We start from the raw sequence: 22,199 nt of genomic DNA on the forward strand, positions 1-22,199 counted from the left end.
GAGAGAACTGGGAGAGCAAACAGAGAAAGCACTGGCTTAATGATAAATCTGACATTCAAGACTTCAGCTAAGTTCAAAAGAGGCAAGCCAAAGCTTAAGGCTGAAAATGGTGATCTATAGTAAAATGCTGAAAAATTCTCAGCTGCCATAGTAATTCTAAATGCACCAAAAACACCATGAGAAAGAAGTCTGCTTTAGTTGAGACCAGTGTGGGAAGAGCAAGGCAAGTGGGTTAACATCTGATCCTGCTAAGGTGAGATGATTGCCGACTTGTCTGTCAAAAAAAACCAACCAAAAAACCCCCAAAAAACCAAAAAACAACACAAGAAAACAAACAAACAAAAAACCCAACAGAACAAAAAAACCACCCTACTATGTGCACCATATTTAGAAAAAGAAAGGTATTCTTCTATGTTCTTCCATATTCTCACTTACCCATATCAAGAACCTGGCATATGGCGCAGTTTTTACTGCTGGGTATAGTTGCACCAGCAGTATATAGAGCATGACACTGGATCTGCTTTCTGGCGCTATGACAAACACTTGTCATAAGGGAACCTCTGAAGTCCTCAGGTTTTAAACAAAGTGTTATCAATAATTAATAAAAGAAGCATTATTTTCTTGTTATTCTTACCAACAAGAGTGCGTTTTCTTGTCCTGACTCCTCCACAGTCCCCATTACAGGGAGAAAATTTTGACCAGTTTGTGAACTGACAGTCATCTTGGCAGGGAATCTGGCACACCTGTGTTAAGGGTGGTAATGGGCCAGAGTATTTAAGGCACTCACTGATGTCAGCTTGTCCTCCATCTTGTCTGCGACAAGTAATTGCTGGAAGCAAAAAGAGATGGAGTCTAATTTACCATTTTTTTAATGAATGTCTGTATTCACGCACGTAAAGTCTACAATATTCTATCAGAAAATCACACTGTAAGCCCAGAATACCTATACAACAACTTGATATTTGCCACCAGTTTTACCTTGAATGAATACATTTTTCATTTTTCACTTAAGATTTTGTTTAAAATAATCAATCAGATTTACCAGGAAAAAGAAATTACAGACAACTGTAGATATTATAAAGGTTGCATCATGTTACCCACACCTGTTATACCACTTTACATATCATCATTTCTCCTGGTATCACTGACACAATCTACATCTCAGACATTAAAAAACTTGCAATATCATCTTAAGGAATTAATTGTATAAGTTACAAAGTTTTATCAGCAGACTGAATTTTAGAAATATGGATAGACTTAGTATTTAGAAGAATATTTGTGTTCTGGATACCACTTAACCCTTTACAACAATATTGCCACCTGATGTTCTTCAGTAATTTTTGGTCTTGAAAAAGATTTGAAGAATATATCATATTCCATAGGGAAAGATCATCAGCCAGTAGGGGTACAACTCTATAGAACAAGATAGCCATGTACTGAATAAAAGCCTCTTGCTTAAGAAGAAAAACATGTTGCTTAAGGAAACACCAGGTCACACAAAAGTAAGGAGTTAGAACATAAGGATTTACAAAGAATAGGGAGAGCACTTTCATTAGTATAGTCTTTAACAATCACAGAATGGTCAATGTTAAGGGACCACTGGAGGTCACTGCTCAAGCAGGGTCCCCTAGTGCACATGGCACAGAATTGTGCCCAGAAGGCTCTTGAATACCTCCAGGGAAGGAGGCTCCACAACTTCTCTGGGCAATCTGTTCCAGTGCTCAGCCATCCTCACAGAGTGAAAAAGCTCTTCCTCATGTTCAGGTGTAACTTTCCATGCTTCAGTTTCTGCCTGTTGCCTCTTGTCCTAAAACTTGGCACCACCAAGAAGAACCTGGCTCCATAATCTTGACATTCTCCCTTCAAATACTCATAGACATTGATACGATCCACACTCAGTCTTCTCAAGAGTGAACAGCTCTCTCAGCCTTTCCTCACAAGAGAGATGCTTCAGTCCCTTAATCATCATTATCACCCTCAGCTGGATCTGCTCCAGGAGTTCCATATCCCTCGTGTAATGAGGAGCCCAGAATGGGATGCCAGGAGTTGCATCACCAGGGCTGAGTAGAGGAGCAGGATTGTGTCCCTCAACCTGCCAGCAATGCTCTTCCTAATGCACCCCAGGACACCATTGATATTTTTGGCCACAAAGGGCATCACTGGCTCATGGACAGTTCATTGTCCACTAGGACCCCCAGGCCCTTCTCCACAGAGCTGCTCTCCAGGAGGTCAGCCCTGGTGCATGGGGTTATTCCTCCCCAAGTGCAGGACCCTGCACTTACCCTTGTTGAATATCAGATGGTTCTTCCCTTTCCTATCTGTCCGGATCCTTCTGAATGGCTACATGTCCCTCTGTGGTATCAACCACTCATCTCAGTTTTGTGTCACCAGCAAACTTGCTGAGGAGGCACTCTACCCCTTCATGAAAGTCAAGAGTGCTCTGTAATTGTTTCTCAAGTGCTTATTTTTAAGCATGGTTGTTTATCTATTCTAAGCTCAATAAACCTAACTTAAGCTCCTTCCCCAAAGCATCGTAAGACTTATTATACAGCAACAAGATAAGAAACTTTGCGTTGTTTGTTCACACAATAGAATTGCATTTATGCTTCTTGGCATCTGACAGCACACAGTAGATGTGGTAGCTCGACTGTAAAATAATTTGGGTCACCTATTGTTGCAGTAGCATTGCATCCAAATATTCTGTATTCATATGAAGAAGTATAGCTTTTTTATATTACACTCCATAGAGCATAGCTCTTCAATTGGGCTGACAAGAATTGCTTTATTAGCACAAATTGAAAAAAATCAAGTTCAACTGTTGGAGACAAGGTGAGTATGAATGCAACACTTCAAAATAAAAGAGAAAACTACCTATAAGTGGGCCAGAAAAGGGGCAGGTTCCTGTCTTTTCTCTCTGGTGACCACCGGAAGGATGTGAGGAAATGGTTTGAGGCTGTGTTAGGGGGCATTAGTCTAGACATGAAATTAGGAAAGGATACTTCACATATTTGGGAACTGGAACAGGCTTCCCAAGAAAGTGGTCATAGCACCAAGCCTGACAGAGTTCAAAAGGCATTGGGACAACACTCTCAGGCACGTGGAGTGACTCTTGGGAGTATCCTGTGCAGGGCCAGGTGCTGGACTTTGATGGTCCTTGCAGGTCCCTTCCACCTCAGGATATTCTATGATTCTATAACTATTTCTTCCTGGAGGTAAAAAGGAAGCATAATTAAGGAAACTTTTTTTTTTTTTTTTTTTTAAGATTACTTTAAGGTAATTGTAATGGTCTAGTGACCTGTGATTTCTTAAAAAAGATTTTTAGTCTGACAGTTCTAAACAAAATTTCTGCCTCATGATGACTTCGGAAGCTGAACTTGATGACCCATGTGTTCTGTTTCAAGTTTGTGCGCCTACTAAAACATATCCAAAGGTCCCAAGGGAATTGTTTTTGCCACACGTCTATCAGAAAACACTGAAAGGGAGAGGGGTGTGTTTTTCCTGAGATACTGAGCAAACAACTTCCCCTGATCCTTGACTGCCCTTTGGAGCAGGGCTGCCAGCACTGTTTGTAATAGGCTCAGTACTGCATTAGGTTGTGTTTATTGGGGGACTGACCAGCTGCACACTGTCTAATACAATTATTCTGTCAAATCCTATTACTATTGGTGCAGGTTACATGAGGAAACTTTTTTCAGATATAATTACAGTGATTCAGTGAGAAAAATCAAATATCTAAAATTGAAAATCCATACTATCAGATTTCTAAGATTACATAAATATTTTGGAAAAACACAAGTCAAACTGCTATCTTCCAATAGAAGCCTAGGCCATAGCTTATGATTTTGTAAGATGCTCTTCTCTGCTAATGGCACACATCAATATCCCTATGGTAAAAACATAGTTCAGACTTGTTTTACCATGTGGAAATTCAAAGAGGTCAAACCTAAATCCTCTGTCTGGAGTTTGGCCCTATATGTACACATCAGCAAAACTAACTGTATCATCATCATGGCATTCTCAGGGAGATAGAGGCCACCATTTTTAACAGTGAAAACTATACTTAGCCAAGGGCTAAAAGTCAACTAACTCATCAGTATTTTTAATAACTTTCTTCAAAAGTTTAGTACTCATTTTACATACTCCCTCTCCATCTAGACCTCAGATAGGAGAACAAAGGTTGTCCACCAAAGAACATTCTTTCTAGCTAAATTGACTTTTTCTAAAACAAATATTCATTCCCTCATCCTTCCTAGTTATAAAACATTACTCCATGAGCAGATATCCATTACATCATAAATTTTTCAGACATATATTAATGCATCTAATTTACATCAGGCAGACTCAGGTGAAAAGCTCCCCTGAGGATTAACACTTTGGTTTTTTTCCAGATTAACTGGCAATTGTGCCATAGCAATCAAAGTAGGAAAACTCTTCATTCTCAAGACCTAAATATTTCACCTAAATAACAACACAAAGTAGAGGACACACTAAATCAATCCCTGAATATTAATTCTCACAGTGCTTGTTCATAACTATTCACGCTACTTCTAGTTGACAAGACCTGGATGATTGGATCTATATTCCATTTTCCTATTGTTATTTTCCAGATTCAGGCATCAATGTGTAAGGTTTATACTCCTTAGGACTGCTGAAAAGTGGGTATTTTTTCAGTATTAGAATCAGGGATTTTGACAACTGTATACTGTATACATTCCATCAATACAATCTTTTGGCCAGATGTCTTGACATCTGAAATGCTCTCACTGTTAGAAGAGTTACTTTTTCCACTCCCAAACTAATCTGGGCAAATTCATCCCCTGCCTTTTTGATAAAACCTATGGTTGTTTAAGCAGAGGTTGCTGAGATCAATGATTTACTCACTATACAGAGGAGTGTCTTCAAATGCTATAAAGCTATACCATTCCAGGCTAATTATTTTGCTTGTAAAACCACATTATATTTATTACAGATATTAGCGGTAAGTGGAAGACACATGGTTCCTCCATTACTGAATTAAACACAGTAATTATTAAGTGAAAACATAAAACAAGAGTACCGTTAAAAGAAAAATCAAATTTAACATGGAAAGCATCCACTTATAAAATTGTTCTGGTGTTTAACAACTATTAGTTCCCAGAAGAAAGGTGGGAAATAAACAGCAGTCTAGATTTTATAGACAAGGGACTCTGATGTAATTAAAACTTTATCAGATAGCATTGTTTCCACCAAGTCCCCACAGGACACTACAGGCTAATATATTTCTTGTTGGTTTAATGAAACACTGAGATTGTATTTTAGCAAGCCATGTCATGTTTATGTCATGAGTTTATATAAAAACCTCTCCAGTGCTACCATCATTAGCATACTTCATTCAGCAGAGATTCAGTGGCTCCTATACCTAAAATTTCTTTGTAAATGAAGGTTCTTTTACAACACACTTCTGATATATTTTTTTTTCAATTGCTAAGTATTTTTAACAACAAAAATATTCCTTTTTCAGTTCTAGAAAACAAGAATTATTTCAGCACATTAACTTTTCTTATGCCTTTTTATCCATGCTGTCTAAGATATGATTTCATCTAAGTTTATTTATTTCTTAGTGGGACACAGTAGATTTGACTCAGTGTGACAAAATATTCCTACCACAAAGTATCTTAAGAAGGAGCATATGCCCATAGTATTGTGAAAATACAAGACTGAGTGCTCTTTATGTTCCAAAGACAAAAACAATGTCTGCCAAATAAAGTTGTCTGGAGATTCTGGCACTTTTTTTTTTGGCAAATAAAAAATTTAAGTTTTGAGCAGTTGTCCAAGTTCTTACTTATGACTCCTGAAGTTGGTCACAGTACTTTGCAGTGACTAAAATGCAAACCAGGCAATAGAGCACTCTCATCTGTTAAGTCTTAATGACATTAAAATAGTAGTTTATATCTCCGTGAAGAGCAGCACTCCATAATTTAGACTTCTTTCCTGTGCTTTCGATAAGGGCATGTAGCACCCACAACATCAAAGTCCCCTGCCTCCATGCCTGGAGAGGGAGGCTGCTGTCCCTGTTTAGCTACAGAGTGAGCAAAGAGATTTTGACCACTGGTTCTGCCTTCGAGCCACCCCATGACTCTGACAAGCCTGCAAGGCTTCCCTGTGTACCCATGGCCATCCTGGGAAGCTTCCTCACATTCCCCTGTCTTTCAAATAACTACATACACCCTGTGAATGAAGAATCGTGAGAGCTCAAGACCAGGTCTTTAATAAAGGCCAATTCCCAGTGACATCAAGCATAGCTATTCAGGTATTTTCTCTGACAGCCAGGTCACTTTAACTTCTGTTTAAATTTACAAACTACCCTTCCTCTTGTTATTACAGAAGATGCTGACATATTTTGCAATTTTCATCCCATTCCTCCTACAAAACTCTGAGGAAGATCCATGGTGGCAAAGACTGCAGGCTGTGCATCCTTCTGCAAATTTCTTTTTGGTCACTGGGATGGCCCTTACCATGTGCATCCATCCATATACACCATGATGTGATTTGGTTATTGCAGTTTGGGAACTCTAGCTTCTCATCTGCTACATGTCCTCTTCACTACCATTAGGATGCTGCCCAACAACCCCTACTTAAATTTGCAGGAGCTACAGGCAAAACATGTTTTATTAACTTTGTTAGGTTTTCCCATACAATTCAAAAGGGATTTGAGCTGTATTTCTAAGCTACTTTGTAAGTCACTGAAGCTAAGATGTACTAACACAGATTTAAGATATGAGCATAACATAATGCATACCTGCCTAAGTTGTTCACAATTTCATACTTAGTAGCTTGGTTGGTGGCTGTTGTCTTATTTTTATTTTCTTGGGGATAGGAGGAGGGGGTATTTTGTATTTGCCAGCACTGTGCCTCTTCCACCTGGATTTCAGGTGATTCATCAATACATCTGATGAAACAATCTTGTTAGCTGAGAAACAGCTTGTGAAAATAAACATAAATGTTGTTGCAGTCAAATATGGCTTTTCTCTGTATTTCCTTTTCTTGTTGGGTAGGGTCAAAAGGAAGTTTCAAACTCCTTGCTGATGCACACATATCATCTCCTTTTGAGGGTTTTGAACAAAAGACAGGCATCTTAAGTTGCTTCAGTTCTGTAATACATTCCTGCCCTGCTTACCCACTGTTAAAAGGCATTTTATCAGTGATACAAATTTGTATTTTCATTCATCACAGGTATTCAATACAATTCTCATGACCACCAGCCTTTTTCAAATAAAGTTAATCATTACAGCAATTAATTTGCTGCTCAGTATTAAATGCTATTTTACTGTGCTTAGGACTAGCTATAAATACTTGCTCATTATCTGCAGGAAGCTAACAAAATTTTTTTTAAAAATTCTTCTTAAGAAAATCTTTTTTTTTAAAGCAAAACCCAGAAACCACCAAGCCCTTTTATTTTCTTTCCTCTGCATTGACCCAAGTTACAGTTTTACGACATTCATTTAACTTGACATGATTTGTAACAAAACCTTCATTATACAAGACAGATAAAAACAAAGCTGTCTTTAACAATGAATCACAATTCTAAACTTTATGATTCACCCAAGTATCTCTTTTGCCAAGAAGGACAAAATGTGATAAAAAAGCTGAAGGATGGAAGTGTAAATATTAAAGCTGTGATATAAAGCAAGGCATGCATATGCTCTAGTTACTCACAGACTCCTAAGATCAGACATCTAACCAATCATTTTTAATGGTTCTAACTTCTAGTTTTTCCTCCAGATTTAATTATCTTTCTAACTAAAGTATTAACAGTAGCAGACTATTTTGTTCAAAATAAAGTGCTAATGAATGCATGGTCAGATGTGCCTTTTCCCTGGTGTACATGCCCATACTTTCTCACTTAGCACATTTGCTAATAATCTATGTGTTAGAGTGTTTGCGCGTGGGCAATCAGATCAGAAATAGGACAAGCTGATAGCAATGGCAACATCCCCTTGCACTGAAGAAGAGGAACTCAGAACTCTTTCCACATAGAAGGATAGAATTATGTGCTCTACTAAGTATCAACACAAAATGAAAGGGCATGGGAAACTAAAAGGCAGAGATTAGTTCTGTAAGATTATTGTTTAACTTTGTCATCAAAAGCAAATTGGCACAAACAGATGGATGCATGTGTGATTTCTGCATTCATATGCACCAAAAACTTGAAAGGTAACTCTTTCTCAACTGGAAAAGAAATGCTGGCATGCCAATAATTTTCAAAGTATGGTCAATATTTGTACAGAATTCACCAAAAAACAGCTGAATGTACTGATCAAAATATCTGTATTACACTAGCAATCATAAATGCAGCACCAGAATGTTATACCAAATGGATTTCATATTTCAGTGTTTAGCATTTTATGATTTTGAGGTGGTTAAAAGGAGTTTCACAGTAGTAGCTCAGTCTTTTCTGTATCTACATCACAAAATAGCCATTGAAGAAATTATTTATAGTACCAAATTTTTTAGTGACACATTATTATGCAAAGTTTTCCACAGCCTGTAAAAATTTTATTTTGGAGCAGCCAAGTGTGCAGGAGGGAGCCAAGAATTAACAGGGAGAGGAGATAATAGCTATTCTGGAGTCTACCTTCAGGAACTGGTGAAATCTTTCTAATACTGTCCAGGGCAAGCTCAGTGAGGCAAATGTTTGCTTTCAGGTCAGCCTCCCTTCAGTGAGCACCTTTCATGAAATCAACTCTTGTGCAGGGAGCCAAACAAAATGACGTGTATCACTGAAAATTCACACATGCTATATTTTGATGGCAGAATTTGAAAGGTAAGAAGGGATAGGAAATCTGTTGATGCGCTGTGTAGGAGATAAATTATATTATCACATAAAACACACTATTCATGTTCACAATGCAATTTTCTGAGGTGTGAAGTAAAAAAATACAACTTTAGCTGATAATCTCAAGAATTAAAGAAGAGTGTTTTCCAAAGTGAAATATACTTTTGTGCAAAAATTCAACTTGTACTTCCAAGTTATATTCATTGTAAAGGGAAAATATTTTGCTTGTGTCAATCTAAGGAAAATCTTTACTATAGTGTTTAACTCCAACAGATTATCAGTTTACATTACTGAGTACAAAAGTAAAAGATATGGTCAACACATTGTAAAGTATTACAACACAGAGACATGATACATAACATACCTGAGTCGGAAACTTACATTTTATGTTAAATTGTATCACTTACATAAACAGGAAAAATATTGAGCAAAACTCCCTCTGTCTTTAATGCCTATAACTTTCACCACTGCAACAGCCTAAACAATATTTAGATTCATATTTTGATATCTGGACTGAGGTACAAATAAACTTTCATTTTCCAGCTTGAATAATTTGCTCTCTGAATTCTACAATGGAATTTATACACGGGATAGACCTGACAAAATGCAGTAGCAAACAAAAATCTTCCTTTCTAACAATTGATCTCAGAAACATTCACAGAATTCTATCAAAAACACCAGCTTTCTTCAGGCTTAGCTGCTCCGGGGGTTCCTAATTAAGGATTACTCATCCTACCACTTGACCACATTACACTAGAGAGCTACTTCCATTTTATCTGCTTGGGGGAACAAGATTACTGCTTGAATACATCATCTCACAAGATCGAACTCTGTGTAGAACCAAAGGGAAATTCTGCCACTCTGATTCAACAGATTTGAAGACTACATGGTCATTAATTTCAAAATCATGTATTATTCTATATATCTGTGCCCTGTACATGATTGGAATTACATTTAAGAAAATAAAAAGAAACTCTCATGACACAAAAGAATAATAAAGTCCAATCTGCATGCACTATTATTAACTATCTTTCTTTATTAACTGACTTTGAAACAAAGTCAAGAGATTTAGGTACTACCATGCAAGCACAGAAGACAACACTTTTTACTATCTGAATTCCTACTATCAAAGACAGAAATCTTATTTTCTCAGTGTGTAATCTGAACGTATCCTCCAGCGCTGCTAGAAGTAGATTCCATTGTGATAGACCTTTGAAATAATTACCACAGCCAGAAGTCTTTTGAATTAGCAGGCAATGCCCTAAGGTTTCATTTTGTGGTAAGCTTTAAATTGATCTCCTGTGACACTTTCTGAGTAAGTGGTAGGAGCTACTAGCTTAAGATTTACTCCATAACTTTTTAAGTATACCATGACCTCCTTTCACACTGCAAGGAAGTTAATGACCTGAACATTTCACTTCTGTAATGTCCTTCCTCGGCAATGGCACAATCTGCTGAGCCAATAGTGCTTTAACAAATAGAAGTTTGCACACAGAAACAAAAAAGGAGAAAAACCTTCCTGGAATTCAAGGTTGACCAGTAGTTCAAAGCAATTCAATTACTGTAACACAGTAAACAGGACTTGCACTTATTTTCCTATTGAATGTATTTAATGCACCTAAAAAGCCCTTATCCTAGCTATATTTAACAGTCACACATACACAATTTTGTGAAAACCACAAAATTCTCTATGGAGACACGATACAGCAAAGCTGGATTTGGATGTAAAAATTGTTTGCTGTTTAATGGAAATGGTGCAAAAAATATCTGGATCATTGGGCTCAAAGGGTCAGTGGTTTAGAAGTCTAACCAGCAGCTGGTTAAGATTGTTACATCTCAGTGGTTAATTCCAGGCACAGTTCTGTTTAACCTCTTTAACAACCTGTGCAGAAAGCATGTTCAGCAAGTTTGAGGACAATGGCAGTTTGAGCAGTCAGTACCTACTGCAAGGACTGCCGTTCAAAGGACCTTGACAACCTGGAGAAATGGGCTGGCACTGAACTTTAACAGTGCAAATGCAAAGTCTTGCATCTCTCATGCTCCCATTGCTCTCTGTAACTACCTTAATTTGAGAGTACAGAGAAGTAGTCAAAATGTTCTCAGAGGTATGCAGTGAAAGGATAAGGGGTCACACACACAAATTGCACCAGGGAGCAAGTTCCAAAAGAGGGTGTAGGATCTCCACGCCGGCAGACTCCAAACATACTGAGACACTGCCTTGAGCACAGCAGTATTTTCCTTTGCTGATGCTCAAAAAGATGGATTAAATTACAGTAATTTCACGACTATAAGGTGCACCCTTTTGACTAAAATTTTGGTCTGAACCCAGAAGTCTGCCTTATACTCTGGAGCACCTTATATATGGACAAAGTTCGGAAATTTGCCAACCTGGAAGTGCAAGCTGCGAGCCGAACCACATGGGGCCGCGGGGCTCAGTGGGGCTTGGCACGTGTCCTGGTTTGGAGGACAGGTGTCTGCGAAGAAAGGCAGGAGCCTCTCTTTGAAATAGAGAATGCAAACCCCCTCTCTCCAAATTATTATCATTTTGAAATTAAGGGTCTCTCAGGCAAAGATATGGGAATTAGGAATAACAGTTCTTTACTAGGAAAATTAAGATAGAAATACAGTACTACAAAGAAACAAACCCCAAACACTGACAAAGTGTCTTGGGTTACAATACAGGATGTGATCAAAGTACAGTAGTTTCACGAATACAAGCCGCACGGAGTATAAGCCGCACTTCCGGTGCCTCGACAATGTTGCTGTCTTTGTCAATAGATAAGCCGCACCCCGAATATTAGCCGCACTTTCGTTCGTAGCGAGAATCCGTGCGCAGCTTTCACAAATTGGCCAATTAGTAACAGGATCGCGGCATAGCGGGGTTTACTGGCTCGGGGCGGGGCCAGGAAGGCTCAGCCCGCTCATGGTTGCCGACGGGGCCGGCCAGGTGGTGCTGCAGCCGCCGCCGGGCTCACTGGCCCCCCTCTCCCGTCAGCAACACCTCACTGCCACGTTTGCTCGCCCTGCCAGCGGGCCAGCCGGCGCCGCCGCTGCCAGGCATGCCGGCTGCCCCGCTGCCACGTTTGCTCGCCCGGCTGGAGGGCTGCCGCCGCCGCCGGGCTCGCTGGCCCCCCTCTCCCGTCAGCACCGCCCCACTGCTGCGTTTACTCGCCCTGCCGGCGGGCCAGCCACCGCCGCCACTGGCAGGCACGCTGGCCGCCCCGCTGCTGCGTTTACTCGCCCTGCCGGCGGGCCAGCTGCTGCCGCCGCTGCCAGGCACGCCGGCCACCCCGCGCCATGTTAGCTCGCCCGGCCGGCAGGGCTGCCGCCGCTGCCAGGCTCTGCCGGTGGGGCGGCCGCCACCAGGCTCGCCGGCCGCCCCCTCCCGTCTGCACCGCCGCTGCATTTGCTCCCCTGGCCGGCACTGCAGGCCCCCGCACTGCCGGGCTCCCCCACGCTGCTGGCCCCGATTCTGCTGGGCTTCCCCTGCTGCCAGGCAGCCCCACCCACCGGGCTTTCTGCTTCTGCCATGCTCCCCTGCACTGCTAGCCCCAGTTCTCCCAGGCTCCCCCGCCCTGCTGGCCCGGGCTCTGCCACCCCCCCTGCCCCGCCCTGCTGGCCTAGGCTCTGCCGCCCGCCCCCCACACTGCTGGCCCCGCCTCTGCCAGGCTTTCCCACCTCAGCCGGGGCCAGCCGGGCTCCAGCTTGGCTTGGGGCTGCCGCGGGCTCTCACTTCCATGTTGGCAGCTTTTAGAATATTGTTCATGTATTAGCCGCCCTCGAATATTAGCCGCACTTCCGGGTTTCCACCAAACTTTTGGTCAAATTGGTGCGGCTTGTATTCGTGAAATTACTGTATCTATTCTAGCACCATCTTTTGTGACCAGGTGGGGCAGTGATCTTTATCTCTGTGGGAGATACTCGGCTAATGGGCCATCCATTGAAACCAGTAGGGCATTGTTCTTTATCTTTGCACCCCGCCTCCTTCCTCCAGGGAGTAATTTTCTGCTCATGGTCATTGAGTCCCAGTGTGTGACTGATAAAATTACTTTATCCCATTGAGAGTTGCTCCAGCCAGGAGGGAAAGCCGAGCCTTTCTTACCTAGATTAAAACTGAAATTCTAGGACAGCGAGTAGCCCTTTCTCTACTGGACTCTAGAAAAAAACAAGATTTCTACACATCACTACTAGACCTCTGGAAGGAAACTGCACCTTCTACAAGACCACTGCTTCAACTAAACAACATCTGTCACCGCAGGAGGACTGTAGCCACCATTTAATGGGACTGCTACCAACACCCTGACAGACGGGTATCACCCTGACGGGGTGTCAGCTTGTACTCTAACTTTGTGTCTTAGTTTGGAGGACAGGTGTCTGCTAAGAAAGGCAGGAGCCTCTCTTTGAAATGGAGAATGTAAACCCCCTCCCTCCAAATTATTATTTTGAAATCAAGTGGCTCTCAGGTAAAGATATGGGTATTAGGAATAACAGTTCTTTACTAGTGAAATTAAAATAGAAATACAGTACTACAAAGAAACAAACTCCAAACCATGACAAAGTCAGTGTACAACCTGACACACCATCAGGCAGGGTATTGGTAGTAGTTGGATTACAGTAATTTCACGAATACAAGCCGCACCAATTTGACCAAAATTTTGGTGGAAACCCGGAAGTGCGGCTAATATTCCGGGGCGGCTAATCTATTAACAAAATTCTAAAAGCTGCCAACACGGAAGTGAGAGCCCGCGGCAGCCCCAAGCCAAGCTGGAGCCCGGCCGGCCCCGGCAGAGGTGGGAAAGCCTGGCAGAGGCGGGGCCAGCAGTGTGGGGGGCGGGCGGCAGAGCCTGAGCCAGCAGGGCGGGGGAGCCCGGGAGAACTGGGGCTAGCAGTGCAGGGGAGCATGGCAGAAGCAGGAAGGCCGGCGGGTGGGGCTGCCTGGCAGCGGGGGAAGCCCAGCATAATCGGGGCCAGCAGCGTGGGGGAGCCCGGCGGTGCGGGGGCCTGCAGTGCCGGCCAGGGCGAGGAAACGCGGCGGCGGTGCAGACGGGAGGGGGCGGCCGGTGAGCCTGGTGGCGGCGGCGGCAGCCCTGCCGGCGGGGCAAGCGAAAGCGGTGCTCGCGAAAGCGCCGCTCGGCGAGCGAAAGCGCCGCCGCGAGCGAAAGCGCTGCGAGCGAAAGCGCCGCCGCTCGCGAAAGCGCCGCCGGAAAGCGCCGCCGCTCGCGAAAGCGCCGCGAGCGAAAGCGCCGCCGCTCGCGAAAGCGCCGCTCGCGAAAGCGCCGCCGGAAAGCGCCGCCGCGAGCGAAAGCGCCGCCGCGAGCGAAAGCGGCGCGGGGCGGGCGCGGCGCGGGGCGGGCGCGGCGCTCGCGAGGCGCAGCGCGGGGCGAGCAAAAGCGGCAGCGGGGCGAGCGAAAGCGGCAGCGGGGCGGGCGGCGAGCCCGGCGGCGGCAGCCCTGCCAGCCGGGCGAGCGAACGCGGCAGCGGGGCGGTGCTGACGGGAGAGGGGGGCCAGCGAGCCCGGCGGTGGCGGCAGCACCACCCGGCCAGCCCCGCCGAGCCGTGGCGCTGAGCTGGGCCACCCGGCCCCGTCGGCAACCATGAGCGGGCCGAGCCTGCCTGGCCCCGCCCCGAGCCAGTAAAGCCCGCTATGCCGCGATCCTGTTACTAATTGGCCAATTTGTGAAAGCTGCGCACGGATTCTCGTGACGAACGAAAGTGCGGCTAATATTCGGGGTGCGGCTTATCTATTGACAAAGACAGCAACATTGTCGAGGCACCGGAAGTGCGGCTTATAATCCGTGCGGCTTGTATTCGTGAAACTACTGTAAATGATGGCTGCAGTCTTCTTGCAGTGACAGATGTGGTTTAGTTGAAGTAGTGGTCTTGTAGAAGGTTCAGTTTCCTTCCAGACGTCTAGTGGTGATGTGGAGCAATCTCATTTTTTTTCTAGAGTCCAGTAGAGAAAGGGCTACTCACTGTCCTAGAATTTCAGTTTTAAACTAGGTAAGAAAGGCTCGGCTTTCCCTCCTGGCTGGAGCAACTCTCAATGGGATAAAGTAATTTTATCAGTCACACAATGGGACTCAATGGCCATTAGCAGAAGATAACTCCCTGGAGGAAGGAGGCGGGGTGCAAAGATAAAGAACAATGCCCTACTGGTTTCAGTGGATGGCCCATTAGCAGAATAGCTCCCACAGAGATAAGGATCACTGACCCACCTGGTCACAACAGATTGTGATAGAATAAATACTTTGATCACATCCTGTATTGTAACCCAAGACAGCATGGCTGGTGCAGTTGTTACTAATTAATTACTTTGTTGCGCGTGGATCCTCACTGCAAAAAAAAAAAGTACGCCTTATAGTCCGGTGTGCCTTATATATGGACAAAGTTTGGAAATTTGCCGACACTCGGAAGTGCGCCTTATAATCCGGTGCGCCTTATAGTTGTGAAATTACTGTAACGTTAGGTTACAAGGACTAAAGTGTAAGGCATTTCCCACACCAGTGCATCTATAGACTTCTGAGGAATAGATGACAGAAAGAAAGGGTCTCACCTCTTGCTTGCAGTCCAGGCCCACAAGTCTCCTGTGCTCCCGGACTGTCTTGGCGCACGTACCATGGAACCAGTTGGCACCTGCGCCATTTGTGTGTCTTCCACCTGAAATGAGAGGAGAAGCAATCCATCTAAACCTTGCAGTCATCAAACTTCAGGCAGCACAAGTGCTAGATATTGTTATAAACCACCATAAGTTGTTGCTTATTTTTTCTAACTGCTCACAGGCAATTCACAAAAGAACCAGTAACCACAAATGTATCCCTATTCTGTTAACATTTTTTCTTCTTTTAGGATGAGGCCACTAAGAACACATGGAAGACAGAGGAAGCAAAAGTAGAAAGAAAAAAAGGAGAAATAGAAAACAGAAAGGAAAGGTAGCTCTAAGAAAGTATTGGGACAGTGGGCTTGAGTGATTGCAAGGGTGCCTCAGGAAATTCCTGGGATCTTAGGTTGCTGAGTGGCAACACCTTACAAATGTGTAACCAGCCAAGAAAACCAATGCAAAAGATCCGCTATATCAGAAATAAAACACAAAATAAAAGAACTTGCAAAAAAAATCAATAACAAATGCAATATTGCACTGTTTAAAATAGTCTATTGTAAATATAAACTGCTATGAAACTTCTACAAAGTTCCTTGCTAATGCTGCAGAATACCCCAGCTCTTAAATATAACAAATCCAGGTAAGTCTGTTTGTTGTCACAACTCTAAAATAATCCACAATTGTCCACAGCTCCAGCCATCACCAGTTTGCACGTTTCAAATTATCTCAAAGGTTTTGCACCTCGAGTTTCATTGTAACCTGCCTCTATGGGACAGCAACTAAGGCATGAGCCAGCTGAGTGCATGAGTCCATCTGTCACAGCATGTGTGCAGGTCAGAAAGATGCTAAAGGAAATATATGGAACATGTGTTTAGTATTAGTTCATGTCATGAAATATAAATGACCTCATCTACCACTCTCTAGCCTCTCTTTTTTCTTATGCTCAGCACATTACCATGCAGATCAGATATTGAAGACACTAAACAGATGAGGAGCAGCCAGCATCTTAAAAGACAAAACTCTGACTCTCATTTTGACTACGAAAAGTTCTTGAGCTCTATTTCTCTAGTGTTTAGGATACTGATTTTAGTAGCTTCTCAATGCTCTTTTCAATATTTTAATATATTTTACTTGCATAGAGTGTGATCTCCTAATGAATTTGCAATAGTAATTCTTATGAGATGATGAAAGTAAATTTCTTTAACCTTAATTTCTTTTCATTAAACTAAGCTTGAATTCTATTTGTGCTTCTGCAACAGATAGTAGTTTTATGGAAATTATTATTCATAAAACAAACAATTTTTTAAATTATTATTTTTGTCAAGTAAATCTAACTAATAGCATCGGAATTTTCTAAAATTTGTCTCCATCATCAACAAATCTTGTTGCATGTCCAGACCTTCCCACACTCTCAGATAGATATCACAGAGTTACCCAGATATTTTCTTAAGCAAAAACACTCTGTGGTGAAGATCAGGGCAATGCAGAGGCCATAAGGCATGTGGGGGACATCTTCAGCTTTGGACTGTCTCAGGGCTTACAGAGATAGAAAAATGAAGGATATGGTAGTTTGAACAGTGTGGTACCAGAAATCAGCTCTCCTATAAGCGTTCAGTTCAGCACTTTGGATATTTTAGAAGATTTGTTTTATGTGTTCAGAATGTCAAAACAGTTTCTAGGAAAAATTTACTTTGGAAAGTAATTCTTAGTTGTAATGTTCATTCAAAGGAACTGGAACAAAATGAACTAGTGATTCCCTATGGGCCCAAATGAGTCTACATATCTTTTGTGAAACTTTGATTCAGATGTGTATCCTATTTTTCTAAATACTACATGTTAGAAAAACAACTGTTAAGAAATAGAATTTGGCAAGCTCTAGAGGTAGTACAAGCTTAAAATCATGTCTGAGTTGTTTCTGGCTGATTGTCTCACGTACCTGTAGTTGTGACAGACAGGAGAAGCTTCACATTCCCTTTCCTCAAACAAAGAGTCTGGGCACTCCCGCCCGCCATTGGCAGGGAGTTGGATGATGACTCGGTGACGGGACTGCTTCCTTAGTGTGACACCCCCTGCAAAGAGTGCAATAGCTGGTTTCTACTGCTGCTACTTAGGCCTGAAACCAATTAGGGTGAAAACAAGGTTTTTGAACCAATTGCCATAATATTGACATGCTATTTTGCCCATAAGCAGAAAAATTAAGCCTAATATAAAAAACACTTCAATTTCAGCTCAAGGCCAGGAAGCAGAACTAAACAGAAAGCAATACTAGCAATACTGAACAAATGAGCAGACAGATGAAATGAATAAACAGCTCAAGAGGACAAAAATTAAACCAGCTCAGTTTGCTGCTACACTTCACAGTTTGAAGGTGTAAGCTTGCCCTAATAATTTGCACGTAAAACTAGAAACATAAATTCCACTCTAAAATTCCTTTACAGTTTGCAGTTTTTAATTATTATGTTCATCCATTATTAATGACAAACAGTAAATAGTTCCTATAGGAATTTTGGCTTCAGTCGTCTTCAGGTATCTGTTCTTCAGGCAGAAAATTAAGAGAAAAGCTACAGATCTGTATTAGTTCCACAGTAATGCCTATGTTAGGTGAAAATCTTGGAGGGTTTTTATTTTTTTTCACAGAGAGCAGTAGAGCAGACATTTGGCTGACCGGGCTGGTATCAGCTTTGGGTGGGTTATTACAGCAGCTGCAGCTTGTCTGATCACAGAAGTGTGCTGGACCACGGCCAAGCAATCGTAATTAGGAGTGAGCAGTAGGAGAATCCCTTTGGTGGCTCTCCACCACCTGGCCACTCTTCAGCACAGAGGAAACCCTTCACTCCCGAGTCAAACTGCTGCAGGAGATGCCAGGAGCTGGCATACAGGCAAGACAGACGTGCAGCCCATCAGAGCTACTGACCTGCTTGCTGGCACAAAGGGGTAAACCCCATGAAATAGAAACTGTTTTTGTAGAATAGACAACACACCTGTAGTTCACAAATACACTGTTTTATAGAAGTCTGCACAATAGTTTGTGGTAAGTATTCATAAAGATATACTCATTGCATCGAGAACTTTCTTAAAACCCACAGAAATGGGAACAGAAAAGGGAGGCATTCTCATCCAGTATGATCTCCTCCAACAAAAATATTTCAGAAAGAACAATTAATACTGCTGTAAAATAACACATATATAATAATGAATATCTATTTCATAGATTCAGATTTAATGGATTCAATTCCCTGCTCTTTTTCAAAGGTTATGAATTTGGTCTTTCTAACCTCTTTTTTCATTTCTTAGAATACACACTGATAGGAATTACGACAAAATGCCTTTATGGTTGTGTCCTTTACCAAGCATAAAGAATTGGCCGTGACAGCCCAAGTCTGTATGTTTGATGGAACTGTATCTTTTACATTCTGACAATGTGGTAGCTGTGGGTAATCACCATGTCCCACACAGGGATTAGCCCCCTGTGGAACAGGGAGTATTACAGAGTCTGTCTGTAACAGTACATATTAGAAAAATGCATAATGTTAAGCTTAAGAAGACAAAAAGAGCATAAAATGTGGCTAATACTAAGCCTGTCATCACGCTAACTTCATGTGTGATTTCAATGTAATAAAAATTCAGGGGAGACCTGCACTCTTAAAGCGCTTCTAAAGAGCTTTGCCAAGTGTATTAAAATTATGTTGGATTTTATGTTCAAATCAGACCATTCACATCAATGTAAAGTCTGTTGATTTTTATTAACTCTCCTTCAATTTTCCTTGGAGTAGAAGCAGCCAGACAAAATTATATACAACTGCATATCTACTTAGCTACATACTTCTTGTATATAAAGACTCAGGTTTTTCTGATGAACAAACAGCATAAACGTAGGTATTTCCATATCCAAAATCATTGTATAAGTACTGATGTTAAGATGATAAGCTAATGATAAGAACTATGTGTCCACCCCATAACTAGTTATCTCTTTATCAGTGTAAGATGCAAATGGGAGTTTGTAATATTAGGCAAAATGTGGAAAAAAATACAAACAGATGCATATAGAAAACAAGTAGTAATTTATTAACATGCAATGGATAAAATTACCTTCTTGACATGAAGAAGGACATGCTGTCCAGTCACTGAATGGAGTCACAATACAGTCCTTCCTACAGGGAAGCAGACAAGGTCTCACAGTTTCAGGTCGAAGGCTTTCAGGGCATCTAAGAAAAAAATTACAAAGGAACTTTATCAAATAAACAATCACTCTGCAATGAAGTAGTGAATCGTGTGAGGTACTGACTGCCTGCAGGCACATGAGGACAGTGCTTGTTGCCCAGAATTCACCAGGATGGACCACAGATAGAAAAAATAGCAGCAATTAAACACATGTGGCGAAAGCAAGCCAAATCTGGTATATTCCGCACCTCAGGATTTAGATAATCATCATCCCTCACTCACTGTGCTAGACTCTGTATTTTCAGGGTTATTTTCAAGCTTTCACATAATTATGAAGAAAAGCCATCTCATTTAGCTTAGTAAAATACATTTTCAAATCTCATCACTTTATCATAAATATAAACTCCAGAAGGAGGCATATTTAAAATAAATAACACTGCTACCCCAGGAACAAATAGGCATAAGCTGGCTGTGATTATGAGAGAAACCAGAAAAGGATTTAAAACTGCCAGATCAATGAGACTGAGAAAGACTGTCAGAAAAGGCAGAAAACCTTACTTGTTTTAGGAAGAGGCTTGATCAGCATATAGAAAGGATTATTGGACTGCCACATATGAGACTCATTACCCAGGTAGTTTTCCCCATTCTGTGGGGATTCTGTTTTTCTTCATCAAGGAAAAACAACTATCGTTGTTTCAGAATGATACAATAATTCTTGCAGAAGTACTGAAAATATTTAAAATCATTTCAAGATCACTATTGCTCTAAAAACATACAGACTGTGGACTGTCTGAAGATTATGTAAAGATGTAAGAACAACATCACATCCATATTTGTGAGTTTGTGGATCATTACAGAAAAACGTTGCTATGACTAGATTTTCCTCTTTTCAGTGCTGGGCAAATGAAGAGAGGTAAGAGGGCAAGTCTAATGGTAAACTGTCAAGAAAATCTAGTCTCCATGGTCAGCAGAGAACTCTGCCTGTGCTATGTGAGGAGGACAAAAGCTGATTTGCAGCTTTACAGGAAGATACTCTTCAATAATAATACTTGCTTGTGCATGCTTTCCATTAGTTGTCTCTGCATTTTCCTGTCAATTCATATATTCTTCTCAGTATATGATCAATTACCATGAACCAGCACCAATTCCTTGGTGCCCTCTTAATAGGGGATCTCCGCCCCTTCTCTTTTTTCCAATTCCACCAATGTGAAAAAACATGAAATAATAAAGCTATAGCAACACAAACCTCCACTACCCCTCTGTAAGTTCTCTCTAAAATTTTAAGTCAATTTTTGTCTTGGTTCTATGTGGTTCATAATATCAGATTCTACATGCAAGGGTGTATTTAGGTATGATCAGACACACTTTAAAAACACCTCTGCTACCAATCACATATATTGACGATGTTGTCAGAAATTTTCTTTAAGGTTAGAATAAAAAATGTTTCTGAAAAGCATTGAACGTTGGTTTGCTAATGGCTTTTCTTGCATTGACTTTTCCCTTTAAAAACAGGAGAAATTACAAGCATACAAAACAGTCTGAAATATACACATTCACCATTTCACAGAAAGCTTCATCTTTCAGGAGTACTAAACACTACAATTCCTCTTCAGATACTTAGGCAAGACAATTAGTTCAATTAGAACACCATTTCTATGCTTTATATTGTTTGTGTTTACTATATGGCTTAAAGCAAAGTATTGATTTTTTTGCAGTCCTTACTCAAGGTCAAATTAAACAGAAAAGATACATGCTGGAGTCTGTAACTTGTGAGGCAGATAAGGCCAATAATATTGATTGCATCATACCACAGTAATCCTTTTTATTATGCAGAGTTTAAAACAAGGTTCCTATTTACATTTTCATGTTAAATGTCTGTGTCTTTAAAAATGATTCAGTGATTTTGATGCGACAATTTAAAGGAACAACCAAGACCTTTTTTCATTTCACATGATTCATTTATGAAAGAATAAAACAGTCCTCCTCCCAGAATTTAACATCAAATCAAAGGTAGAGTCATTTACAGTAGATTTAAAAAGGATGATAAATCATTAGAGATTTGTGGGTTTTTTTGTGCAAATGTACCAAAAAAAGAGATATTTATATCATGACTAAATAGAACAGCAATTTAATACAGATACACAACAATTCAGATTACTGAATGCGCAGACATTACTCCCACATTTCCATTTAAAGTAAATTAGGTTTAAATCTACTGCAGAAGAAAACAAAAAAATGGCAGGCATCAAGCAAATATTTAGTGTGAAAATATCTGCCTCATGAACTTTCTGAATGACCTCTGCTATCAGTTCTTAGAGTTTTGAATCTGTTCTGAGTGGGATGTATTTACAGACTGCCAATCCCTACAAAGATATTATCAAATGCATTTTATTAGCAGCTAATCTGTATTTAACCCTGGTCACATATTAAACTGTAAAACCAAATCATAGGTATAGCTTTCAAAAGCACATAAATAGGAAAAAAAATCACAAAGTTCGTCAAGCTAATATTCAAACAAATGTTTCAAATTAATGTCATGTCACTTTCCACTATGCTACACCTCCTTGGTCTGATTCTGAGAAGTCCTTTACTGTATTTACATTAATATCACTACTTTTGAGTGGA

General features: G+C 41.3%; 1 protein-coding gene across 4 annotated transcripts in view; it reads right to left on the reverse strand.

The window, feature by feature from the left end:
* Positions 1-22,199, reverse strand: part of THSD7A (thrombospondin type 1 domain containing 7A) — a 286,252-nt gene that overhangs the window by 44,419 nt on the left and 219,634 nt on the right. For all 4 annotated transcript variants that reach the window (XR_004419770.1, XM_033076380.1, XM_033076383.1 and 1 more), the window contains 4 exons: positions 19,503-19,618; positions 17,350-17,482; positions 15,369-15,472; positions 635-829 (listed from right to left, as the gene is read on the reverse strand). Coding sequence is in view for 3 of the 4 variants with exons in the window: in XM_033076380.1 (XP_032932271.1) it covers positions 635-829; positions 15,369-15,472; positions 17,350-17,482; positions 19,503-19,618 (548 nt within the window). In the remaining variant the exon portion in view is untranslated. The remainder of the gene's footprint in view (positions 1-634; positions 830-15,368; positions 15,473-17,349; positions 17,483-19,502; positions 19,619-22,199) is intronic.

Source organism: Catharus ustulatus, chromosome 1 (assembly GCF_009819885.2).
Source record: "Catharus ustulatus isolate bCatUst1 chromosome 1, bCatUst1.pri.v2, whole genome shotgun sequence".
Classification (NCBI taxonomy): Eukaryota; Metazoa; Chordata; class Aves; order Passeriformes; family Turdidae; genus Catharus; species Catharus ustulatus.